General features: G+C 44.8%; 1 protein-coding gene across 4 annotated transcripts in view; it reads left to right on the top strand.

Annotated features, from left to right (window-relative positions):
- STEAP3 (STEAP3 metalloreductase) overlaps nucleotides 1–12,363 on the top strand; it is a 40,735-nt gene extending 28,372 nt beyond the window's left edge. For 3 of the 4 annotated variants that reach the window (XM_024224509.3, XM_024224510.1, XM_024224511.1), the window contains exon 5: nucleotides 1,081–5,296. In XM_024224509.3, coding sequence (XP_024080277.1) covers nucleotides 1,081–1,371 — 291 coding nt within the window. In that variant the 3' untranslated portion in view covers nucleotides 1,372–5,296. Of the gene's footprint in view, nucleotides 1–1,080; nucleotides 5,297–11,876 lie in introns of those variants that run through there. The other variant, XM_024224512.3, reaches the window with a different exon arrangement.
- The last annotated feature ends 611 nt before the right edge of the window (nucleotides 12,364–12,974 follow it).

Raw genomic sequence — 12,974 nt, 5'->3', positions numbered from 1 at the left:
TTACACTGAGGGACAGGTACAGTTGGGCTGTTTGTCATTATTAACCAGGTTACTTTTGAGAAATCTGGTATAACTGTCGACTAACAATCACAACCAGGAGGAAACATTTTAGAAGCAGCAATTTACAGCTGATTTTTAGTATCAGAGGGGTAGCCGTGTTAGTCTGGATCTGTAAAAAGCAACAGAGAGTCCTGGGGCACCTTTAAGACTAACAGATGTATTGGAACATAAGCTTTCGTGGGTGAATGCCCACTTCGTCGGATGCATCTGATGAAGTAGGCATTCACCCACGAAAGCTTATGCTCCAATACATCTGTTAGTCTTAAAGGTGCCACAGGACTCTCTGTTGCTTTTTACAGCTGATTTTTATTTTCCAAATAAGATGATTTGATCTTTACTCCACCCCATCATTCCTGCTGCCCTCCTCCCCCCTCCTTCCCCCCCAATCACCCAACTTGGCTTCTGGAAGGCAATGTTTCTTGGCTATGACTAACAAGAAGCATTGATCAAGATTTTGGGGGGCTAAAGTTAAGCGCCTAAGTCCATATTTAGGCTCCTAAATAAGTGGCCCTGCAGCAGCTGCTGGCTGTGCAGGCCTCTTAAAAACGAGCCATTGAATACGTGCTTCCACCATAGCATACACTTGGGATTTGCCCCAGTTGCAGCGATCAGTGGGACCTGCACAAACCCAGAGTGGAGACAGGGAAACCACTGTAGGTTATCATTTACACCAGCTTGTTTCTGTTTCAATTATTCACTCAACCTCTATACGCCAGTTTCCCCACCACTAACTTGAGGATAGCACGTATTCAGAAGTGGTGAGAGTTCGTTAATGGTTATACTGCGCGTCGAAGATGCTTGTCTTGTCTAGAGCCCAGTCCTCACAGCGATGCCAATGGCAAATCCCCCATTGACGTTAGTGGGAACGGATTTCGAATCCTTAGCTATTATGCCCTGCAGACAGGGAATGTCTTACTTTAGCAAAGTGCCATGTAAGTGTTCAGGGCTTTATTTACGCTAAGTATTGCTACTGTGAGAAGTGTGGCACCTCAGTAAATAGCATGTTTCTTTTCCTTGTAGTCCACCCTTGGATTTATTGCCCTGGTAGTCAGCACCCTACACACCCTCACCTTTGGATGGACAAGGGCCTTTGATGAAAACCAATACAAATTCTATCTGCCGCCAAGTTACACACTCACACTACTGGTACCATGTACTGTGATCTTAGCGAAAATATTCTTCCATTTGCCCTGTATCCACCAAAGACTGCGGCGCATTCGGAACGGCTGGGAAAAGGGAAGGTACGTGAAATTCACACTGCCCAGTGCAACTGGTGAATATTCAAGCGGAGAAAGTTCCAGTAATGTGTAGCAGAGCATCTCTTATTGATGGAGAATTTCAAAGCACTATGAAGATTTCTTGAGGTTTTTCATAATTGTGTATGTTTGGTATAATTGCCTTGTGGGTTGATATTCATAGTTGGTGACTTTAGAAAATCAGTTACTGTTAAATTAGTTTGCGCAGTAATATTTAAAATATATTGCTGATTTGCTAGCATGATTGTTGCCTTAAAAAATCATCATGACATTTGAGAGAGCAGCTGTAAATATATGTAGAAAACAAATGGAATTCTATGGGTCGTATTGGTCGATTGAGACAGTAGCTGGTGGTACTCTGTACTGACGCTTCTCTGTTGGGGCCCCAGCTGCTCTCTTTTTTAAATAGCAGGGGGGACAATTTGTATCCCATATGATTATGAAGAAATCCTTCTGCATGTGTCACCTGATGGACCATCTGAATCTGCTGCTAAACCAAAACAATGGTTCTGAGCAGTGTGAGCAGTCCCTGGGGTTCTTCCACATGGGAAGTTGACTCTGAAGCTGAGTGAGGGCAGTATAAATCTCAGCACAAACTACTTAACTCCTGCCACCATAGCAGAAACATCCAGTGACTTGGAGAACTGTGGGATGTGTTTCCAAACCTGACCCCCGGACACAACAAATTGGATGGCACATCTCAGTATTCACGACTTTCTCAAATGTGGACAGTGCATTTTTTGGTCTTGTAGATGTGGGCGATGCATGTGCATATTTGTACCGTTGGAAGAGTTGATTTATTTCCAAAGGTTATAATAGATTTTGAAGACAGCGCCGTGCCTGAAGTGCATTTACACCTTAGCATAATCCGCAGTGGTCATTGCGACCACACGTTCTCAGCGATGTGAAACCAAAGTTTAGTGCATCCCCTAATGGAAGGAGTGTAAAGATAACCTCCAAAAGGACTCGCAGCTTCATGATATTGACTCTGGGCATTGGGGAAATGACAGCTGCCAGCTGAATTAGCAGTGAATAATGGGGCGACGCTGTGTGAAACTACTCTGATTAAACTCAAATCCACGTGCCCAACTACATCTACAACAACAACTATCAGGTGCATTTGTTTCACCACCAGCAATGACACATCTCCCTCTCTGTGACAGATCCAGTACCTCCAGAAAATGGAACTTTACATCTGTGAACATTCTCACAAAGGCTAAAACTCATCTGTCTCTGACCAAGTCTCAGTCATGGAATGGACACCAACGCAGCTACACGTTATGGGCCTGATTCTCCAGCGCCTTGCACCTTCAAGAGTCATTTACTCAGCTACAAAGTGAGTATCATACACTGGCATCATACACAGTTACATGCCGCCATGTGTATCATCTCTGGCACCCTGCGACCAACTCCACTCCCATGGCTTCCAGTTCTGAGCAATATTGCTCCTCCTCCTATCAGACGAGAGGTTACCACTGGCAGGTTACTGGAGAAAGTACACGCCAACTCAAGCCTGCCGCTGCACAATGACCTTTTCAAACCACCAGCTGCACGTTTGCCGTCACGTCACCCATTATGGTCTCATCTGCCACGTCAGGATGTTAGAGCGGAAACGTTCTGGTGAGAGGAATGGATATCTGTTCTAATCCCCAACCAGTCCCTTGTCGCCAACCCCACAATTTGCCTGCTTGGTTTTGACCTGCCCCGTCGCCAATGGTCCCTGTTGAACAGGTTCCAGACCAGGCAAGGTGTCTGTGCAGCCAACCAGTATCGCTGGGGCCTTCGGAACAGCCCTTTGTGCAGCTGCGGCACAACACAGACAATGCCGCACATTGTCGAGGAATGCCTCCTGACTAGGGTCAACGGTGGCCTAGAAGAACTGCATCACGCCACTGAAGATGCCATCGCTTGGCTAGATGACTATGCACACGCTAAATAAAAATACTAGCATCGTTTGGCAGAACTTCTCACTTACTTGGCACAGGGGTGAATGATGCCCACACTCTGTGCAAGGCAGTGGAGAATCAGACTCTATATTTGTTTTTATCACAACGATTGTTCAGACTGTCCACAGTCTAAATTAATACACCATTCTTGATTGAAAACAAACCAATGTCGTAGCTGCTTTACAACACATACAAATCCACAGTCTTTGCCCCATAGAGATTACAACTTGTCTGTCTACGACGACTGCCATGCTTTACAACAGATCCTTTAAAAAGGAGAATCAAGAGGAAATAGAAGAATTACATCAAAGTAAGATGTTAGGATCTGGTTGTAATAGCCTTGTTTCCTACAACGGAGTAAAGTACACAAGTTGCTGTTGGACAGTGCCTTGAAGATATGACAGGTGTCAATACCTGAATCACCAGAGAATTTTTAAAAGTTGCTGCTGATCAGAACTTGCTGTTCAGCCTTAAATTGTTGGGGAGAGTAAGACTTACAAGCTGCTACTAATAGTCCCCCGATGATATTCAGGTATTTCTGCTGTTGTGTAAGAATCACCCTGGAATCTCAAAACACCATGTCTTCCTGCTAAATAAAAGGAAATCAAGACAAGAGTCAGTGTGCTGGATTTCACAATCACATGATAATTCCTTCAATAAGAAGGGAGTTATTATGTGTCCCTGTTGTGCCTTTCAGGGCAGGGAGAATTATCGAGAACCCCTCCATGCCCAGATCATTATCTGCTAACATTACTCACAAAGCAGATAGATTTGACAATAATATGTGCAACTGAATGGCAAATTACAGCTTCTGCGAGAGGTCTGAGCCAAAATCACCTCTGGTGTAATTCCATCCACTTCAATTTAACTCCTGGAAGTGAATTTGAATTCAGTCCACTTACTCATTCCAGTCTCCTGCTGTATTTCATCATCAGGCAAAGCCAACATAAAATCACTAGTTTTCACATTTTCTGGCTAAGGTAAAGAATCCTGATTCTGATGCTTAATCTCACATCTGTGCTTCCTCTCACTCCTCTGCAGCAGGCAACCTGGTAGACTGCTACACTGTTAGCAAAAAAAGAGGAGGGGGAGAGAAAGTTGCATGAGCCTTAGGCTTTGTCTTCAGTGTGTGTTTAAAAAAAACAAAAAAAACTTTTTTTTTTTATATCAAGATAACTTTTGCACTGAGACATAGGGTTTGACATCAGCAGGACCACTCACAGAGCAAGAAGTGGTAGGGCTGAACCTGTAGAGTCAGGGGTAGTCAATAGGTGGGCCGTGGGCCAAATCCGGACCACCAGTCACTTTTGATTGAACCCCAAAATATTTGTATTTACTTATTATCGTTATTGTTGGGCTTCTTATTATTTTCTTTGGAGTCTGGATCTTGCCTATACCTTGACCAAGAAATTTGGACCTTGACAAAAAATAAAATTGACTACCCCGGGACCAATTTCTCTACCTACAGAACGTAAGTCCTAACTCGTGCAACTTTCAGAATGGCTCTACCCTTTGGGGTCTATATCCTAAATCCTTGATACTAAAATTTTGAATAATTTATTCTGATTTTGTAGAAATAATAATTTTTAAAAAGTGTTAAGAAAACTTTGGAAATGCTCTTTGCCTTTTTAACTTCTTTCCCCACTGCATTATTTGATGTAGCTAGGGGGTTGAGGAATGTTAGCTTAAACATTTCCTTGTTACTGTTATTACTTTTGTACTTGGTGTTTGTATATTTGTTGCAAGATTTATAGCTGAAATGGCAAGCTGTTTGTATTTTTATTTTCTGTTTTGCTTACTTTGTGCCTTTGGGGTATAAGAACCTATTGTAAAGCTGTGAGAACAGGGCCAGTTTTAATCCTCTTTCATCGTTGGCCTCTTAGTCTTACAATTATAGCTCTATAAAGCTAGAATGAATGTGCCTGTATAATGGCATCATTACTCACTCAATCTTGTGTGCTGTCTCTTTTTCTATAGACAATACAATGTTAATCTAAAGTATCTTTCTATTAAATAAAGCTATCAATAAAGCCACTTGATTGTCCAGGATTTAAATGTGAGAAACAAAACCCACTAACGTAAGCAGCTGGTATTTGCTATTGTGATGGGAGAAGATACTACCTAGAAGGACCAATGCCTGATAGACTTGTCAGTTCTATGTCATATGAGTGTAAGAGGGAATATTCCACATATTTGCATTAGTTACAGCTGTAATAGATATTTAATTATGTAGGCCTTTGTGGGTGCTGACCATGGATATTGTACAAGCTGTTGCAGCTCAGGACTAGCAGAGCTTACTTCAGTAAGCAAAAAGTTGCCTTAATATAGAGCTAAAGAAGAAGGGGACAATGGATGAGTTTAGTGAGAGTGGAAAGATGCAATCTTTAACACTGCCTCTTTGGCCTCAGTTCCTTTAGTCACTACCTCAAGGAAGTGGGATAACAGATCCACCACTTCTAGATCCGCAGTGTAGCATTTTAATGAGCTAGTTTGTAAATTGATTTTAATGAGTTAATTTAAATTCCTGTGCTAAAGTTTAGCCTCTGCGGGTACAGCTCTCTGATGCCTTCCTTATTATACAGGGCTTTTAGCAATGTGTTTGGTCTCCTGCTCTTCAGGGATTTACTTACAAAGTGATTTATCAAACTATGGTTAAATCTTAAGGGGGATGCAATTGCTTGAAAACTGCTATAAGGTGTATTTCATAAAATCTCTCCAAGTCACCAAGAAGACTAGCACAGGTATACTAGCTGTTACATCTGAAAGTTTTGTCACTGTTTGTGTATTCTGTATCTCAAAATTTCATGCATCAAGTTAGTGGAATCTGTAGATTGTGCCTTAGCTTTGAAACAATGGATTTGTTACACTAAGGAGGTTTGGTTCAATTTATTGTTTAGTGAGTGACAGTTTTGCAGAACTCCTATACAGACTAGTTTCCCACTGCCAAGAACTTATGTGAAACTCAGAGCCAGATAATTTAAATTAAACATGTGATGTACAATATGTGGGTACAATATAACCTTATTTGCTGTTCTTGTTCATGGAGCAAATTAATCACTTTTCATAGATGTAGGGCTAGCAAGGATCATTATGACAATCTAAGTTGACCTGTATAGTATTGGCCATGTAATTTGACGATTCCTGCAACAAACCCAATGACGTGTAATTGACCTAGAGCATCTGGGGGGAGGGATAGCTCAGTGGTTTGAGCATTGGCCTGCTAAACCCAGGGTTGTGAGTTCAATCCTTGAGGGGGCCATTTAGGGATCTGGGACAAAATCTGTCTGGGGATTGGTCCTGCTTTGAGCAGGGGGTTGGACTAGATGACCTCCTGAGGTCCCTTCCAACCCTGATATTCTATGATCTCTCTTAGACAGATGTCCACTCTTGATTTAAGGACAGCAAGTGATGGAGGATCTACCATGTCCAGCTGTTCCACTGGTTAGTTACCCTCACTGTTAAAAATATTTGTCTTTGCCCCTGATTTGAGTTTATCTAGCTTCAACTTCTAGCCAAAATCAGCTGTTATGCCTCTTTCTCCTGGATTAGAGAGTCATCTACTATCAAATATTTGCTCTTAAATAGATGTCTCATTCAGTACCCTAGAGGCAGTAGTAGGAAAGCAGATGCTAGAAGAGAGCCAGATTTGCTTTCTGCTAAGCCAGATTCCCCCTGATAAAATAGAAAAAGAAAATGAGAGGCTCAGCTAACACTAATGACTTATAGGGGGGTCTTCCTCTTTACACCACTTGTTTAACTCTGCATGAAGTCATTGACTAAAGACCATTGATCTGATTTAGTTCATGCCGGCTAGATGGTCGTTGAGCCTGAGGATTGACTGCACACCAATGTGGGAATAGCCCAATACTTGACATTTTAAAGTTAAGGCCATTCAAGCAAAGGGGCTTCCTGATCTGGCCTCTTAAGCAGCACATGTGGAGTACAGAACAGGAGAAATATAGATGCCTTGGACATGTTTTCCCAGCCCACTTGCACCCTCATCCCTATAGATCCCATAGGTGCAGATAACAACATTGGCCAAATTAGACCCAAGTGTGATGTAAAATGAGAGCCTACAAGCAGCTCTCAGATGATAGGGAAGCTTTCAGCTGTGCAGCACTACCTGCCGCATCTGGCAGAATGTGAGGCCTAGGGACAAATGCAAGTTGATATACTTTGCACCTTCTTCTGGTCTCTTTGGTGTAGCCACAACCAACTTAGATTTGCATCCAATTTACACTCCTACCCCCACCCCTCTGAATTTGGCCCCTACATTATAAAGGAATTGGTTTCTGTAAATCAGGACTTGCCATAAGATTCAACCCACCAATGGCCCATGAGGAGAAGCCTGCTGGACTGCACTCCATGGATTGCTGGTGGGGTGAAGCAAAATCATGTGGGTTCTAGGGTGCAACAGAGGGTGTAGGAAGATATGAAAAGTTCCACTTTTCCTGCTGTCCCTCTCTGCTCTATCCCTAACCCAATCTCACATCTGCTCCTCAGTCTTCTCCTTCCTTCCCAGCTCTTGGGAGAGCTGTGTTTCACGCGACACCAGGGCCAGGCCCACCACACTCTTGAAGCAAGTCTGCTGCTGGGGGAATAGAGAACACTCCCCCATCCTCCTCACCTCCCCATTGGCACCACCAGTAACCCACCCATCACATTCCCCTACTACCTCATTTTTACATTGGGGTGACTGATATAAAATGAAATTTGACAAGTTATTATGCATCCCTAATGGGAACTAAATGGCTTGTGGATTATTGTACTGATACTCTGGGGGCCTAGGACAATTTTTTGATTATGCACAAAAAAGGTTGAAAATCCCTGGAGTAATTTCCACAGTATGAGACTCCAGAAGAGAGGAGTAAAGCAAGAGAAACAAAACTGGAAGATTTAAGGAAAAAACATCAGACAGGCCAGCCCGCACCCACACTTCAACTTTACTTTCTTTCATCTCCTCTGTAGCCAGCCTTCCACTGGTAAATTAATGCATGTAGATAGATGGGAGACTAACTGTAAGGAAGTCCATTACACCCCCATACGCACCACTTGTTGCCCATTATCTGGGCATAATCTATGTGAACCTCAGCCATCATAGTTGAGTGAATCAATTCACAACACTGCAGCCTGTCACCTCTGTGCACTGGAATTCACATCCCACCTGAGTTGATCAAAGCTCAGATGTGATGGCCTGGAAGACACAATGCAAGATTCCCCTTTTTTCGCTGCACAGGGGGAACTAACGGGAGGGCAGGGTGGAGGGCATTAAGATAATGTGTGTGTTCTGGCTTATGTTGTATTGCTGAAGTTTTAGTGAAGGATTTTGCATGTATGTTTGTGTTTGCTCTGGGTGCTTCACCTTGAAGTTAAGACCGACTTATTTTAAAGCTGATAAATATGCCTCAGCAAACTAAAACTGGTATTTTCCAGACAACACACCAAATGACTGATATGGGGAGATTAACATCCAGGCTGTGCAAAGGTTTAGACACGCTGGAACTGGCTATGCAAAGAATGCTCTTAATCTAACAGGATGAATTTAAGATTTGACACCAGCGTTTTGACTTCAATTTAAAATGCAGCACTGTCTGCAAGGAAAGCGTCTGCGCTCGGCCCCAGAGAGCTAGCACAGGCTCTGCAAGTTAAACTAGTTCACAGAGAACTGTTCTTCACAAATGCTAAATATTTCCTTGCTCATGCAGGCTTTGGAATACTGAAGAACAGGCTGTGCTGACACCTGCTGGCTTTCTCTTCAGACAAAGATACATCACGCGAGTAGCTCTTGGGCTTTGTTATAGTTCTCCTCACTCATTGCACACAACTCTATGGTGAAACTACATTTCTTTTTAAACCAAGAAGTGGACAGGGTTATGTTATGCGTGATTTTCTGAGAACCTGTTTCAGAAGGATCCTTTGACACTCTCCTCATTCAGGTCACGGCTGGGACATAGCTTCTGTTTCGGGAAGGGCACGCATCCCTTAATGGGTGCAAAAAAGAGTTGTGCACCACTAGAGTGAGCCTTTGCTGTCCCAGCTGTACAGCAAATGCTGCATCCATGAAAACCTGCTGCAGTGAAGACGTGGGGGTGGGGGTTGGCAAGAAGGGAAGAGAAGAAAAGCACAAGGAAGGGATGAATGGATTGAGCTAGAAAAGGGAAGGCTTGACATGTTGCCAACCAGTAAACAACCAGTCCAGTGCCACAAAGAACAGCAAAAAGAAGTCTCACCTCTCCTGCCCCTCTTTACTAGACTCATTCATAATTGGAAAGTCTATGTGCAGAAGTCCAGCAAAAAGAAATAATGGGGAAAAGATCGGGTCTCAAAGAAAAGCGGAGCCCTTCCTGAAACACTGCCAGACAATATATAAAGAGGGGCAAGGTGGGGGAGGTAATAGCTTTTTGGACCAACTTCTGTTGGTGAGAGACACCGCTTTTAAGCCATACCGAGCTCTTCTTCAGGTCTGGGAAACTTAGGCTATGTCTACACTACCACTTATGTCGTATAACTTATATCACGCAGGGGTGTGAATAAAACACACCCCACCACCACTCGTAGGGGGTGGAGTAGTTATGCCGACCAGAGAGCTTTTTCCCATCGTCGGCGCAGAGCAGCTACACTAGAGATCTTACAGCGGCGCAGCTGCATTGGATAGTAGTGCCACTGTAAGCTCTAGGGTAGATACCGAGTGTCTCAGCTAAATACGAGGTGGAACAGACTCGTTTAGCATGAGTAGTTAACACATATTGTAAGAGACCATTCAAGGTGAATTGGCCTATTAACACCTCCAGTCCTAGGGAGGATAGGGGGAGGCAACAGCTGTGGGGCAGCTGTTAGTGGGTTATAGATTGTTGTTATAAGCCATAAAGCCAGTGTAGACAGACACACAACTTTTGCATTTGTATGTAATTTAAGGGCTGGTCTACGCTGCCAAGTTTTTTTCGCCAAAAGGCAGCAGAGATGTACGCACTGCAAAGGCACTTTTTGCGCCGACACTCCTCAGTTGCAGCGCTGTAAAAAACCCCACGTTGACAAGAATCATAAGGCTTTTTTGCACCAAGGTTTTATCGCCATAGTGCCAGTGTAGACACCATGCTTGATTTTAGTGCTGTATTTGGCCTCCGGAAAGTGTCCCACAATGCCCATGCTGACCACTCTGGTCAGCAGTTTCAACTCTGCTGCCCTGCTGCCAGGGGAACAACCTTCCGCCTTTCTCCCTTTAAAGCCCCAGGAATTTTGAAATTCCCCTTCCTGTTTGCTCAGCGTGGGGAGCTCACATCACATCCTCCCTGGTGACCATGGTGGCTCCACACTCCTGACCCTGTTTTTCATTGTCTCAAGTACTCATTGGAACCTGGATCCAGTGGTCCCTCCCACTAGGCTGGGGGACGGGTCTTTAGACGTGGGCAGGCTTGCGCCCACCTCCCAGGTTTTTCCAGTAAGGCTCCACGCAGCAAACAATCTCCCATTTCGACTACTGCGGAGCTACTGGATCTGATGAATGGAGAGAGGAGGCTGTCCAGTCCCAGCAGTGCGCTAGCTGTAGGAATTTCGATATCTACGGCCAGATTGCATGCAGCTTGCGTAAAAAGGGCTATGATCGGGACACGCTGCAGTGCAGCGCAAAGGTGAAGGAGCTGAGGAACGCATACCACAAGGCAAGGGAGGCAAACCGTCGCTCCAGTGCTGTGCCCCAGCCCTGCCGTTTTTATAAGGAGTTGGACACTACCCTAGGTGGCGACCCAACCTCCACCGCCAAGAGCACCGTGGATATTTCGTCGGGTCTGGGGCCAGTGGAAAGTGGATGTAACCCAGAGGAGGAAGTCATTGATGAAGAGGTGGAGGCTGAAGATGTGGAGCCCACAGCAGGGCCGGCGGGTGGTGCGTCCAGTCAGGAGCTGCTCTCCACTCCAGCGGTGGATCGCCAGTCGCTCTCTGGCAAGCCTGGAGAGGAGACCCCTGATAAGTGGTTTTGCTTTGTGAAGTTCTGAAACGGGTTGAGGGCAGAGAAATGTACAAGGCTGGCTGTGTTTGTGTGCTAGGCATTTCCACAGCTAGGCAGAATGACGGAACAGGGAGTTGATGCACTCCAAGATTTCACGAGACTCCTCCAGAGAGAACCTTTTCTGGAGGTACTCAGTGATCCTCTGCCACAGGTTCCTTGGCAGAGCTGCTTTGTTCCTTCCCCCATTGAGAGACACTTTCCCGCGCCACTCTGCAATTACTTGGGCAGGGACCAAAGCTGCACACAGGCAAGCAGCGAAGGGACTGGGGCAGAGGCTGCAAGCGTGTAGCAGATGCACCCTTGCTTCCTTCCTCAGGAGTGAGATATTTTCCAAAGTGACCCCCACCTGTGGAAAACGGTGGGAGAGTTTAAAGTGTTGACCCCCATAAGTGCCCCGCGACCCTTTCACATTGCTTTTCTGCAGTGAACAATGCCCCTGCCCCTGGGTTCACTCACCATTCTTGGGGTGTTCTCCTGCATGGGTGCTTGCCTAGGGTCACCGAGAAAGTGATAGGTATGTTACCAGCTGTTTATTTTAATGCAGTGTTTCAATGCTCTGTGTGTAATTGACAATAGTTCTTCTGTTTATTGTTAATTATGCCTCTCTAGACATGACCTTGAGAACCCCCTCCAACAACAGGAGAGCATCTGCGCCAGATAAGAAAACGCCCGAGATGGAGCAAGGAAGATATGTTCTGGGAAGTGCTGCTGCAGTCAGAGGCACAAAAGACTGAATGCAAGAAGTGGAGGGAAAGCAACAAGCAGGAAAGAAAAGAAAATGACGCGTACAATAGGTACGCCACAGAGAGGCTGATAAAAGTTTTGGAGCATCAAACTGACATGCTCCAGTCTCTTGTAATGGTCCAGACTGAGCAGATGCGTGCTCGCCCTCCCCTTCAGCACATTCAGAATTCTCCTGGCGCATTCCTTTCTGCTTTCTGACACTTTGTGCTCCCCTCTAAACTCCACCCCCTGTAGACAGCGTTTCAAACGAAAGCTGGACTTAAGCTCAGCTCTGAAAGTCACCCCCCCAGTACCTTCTCCCCCACCAAGAATCTGTGTGTCTATGTGTGTGCGTGTGGTGTTGGGTTGTGGTTTATTTGGCAATAAAAGAAAAGTTCTTTGAATTATAAGCACTCTTTGTTTCCATGATAGCAGATGGCACCTGCAAATCAACAGGCACTTTTATCAGTTCCTTACATTGAATCCTAGACAATCACAACTGCTTCCTAGCATATCAAATTTAATTAACCATTGCAGTCCCAATCATAGCAACAAATATTACTGGTTTTCATCTTTGAAGTGTTGTCTCAAGGCATCCCTTATTCTTATTACCCCACATTGCACCTCTCTAATAGCCCTTAGCAGTCCATCCCGAGTAAATTTTTCACCCTTCCCTTCACAAATATTATGCAGTGTGCAAAATGCGGCTATAACCATGGGAACATTTTCCTCATTAAGGTCTAACCTGCCATACAGGCATCGCCAGCGCACCTTTAATTGGCCAAACGCACATTCAACAGTCATTCTGCACTTAACTCAGCCTGTTGTTGAACTGCACCTTACTGCTATCTAGGTTTCCCATGTATGGCTCCATGAGCCATAGCATTAAGAGGTACGCCAGGTCTCCCAGGATCACTGGGCATTTCGACTTCCCCTATGGTGATCTTCTGGTCTGGAAAGAAAGTCCCTGCTTGCAGCTTTCTG

Source organism: Terrapene carolina, unplaced genomic scaffold (assembly GCF_002925995.2).
Source record: "Terrapene carolina triunguis isolate 2854851 unplaced genomic scaffold, T_m_triunguis-2.0 Scaffold62, whole genome shotgun sequence".
Lineage (NCBI taxonomy): Eukaryota > Metazoa > Chordata > Testudines > Emydidae > Terrapene > Terrapene triunguis.
Note: the sequence above shows the minus strand (reverse complement) of the source record. Positions and strands in the feature narration are given on the sequence as shown.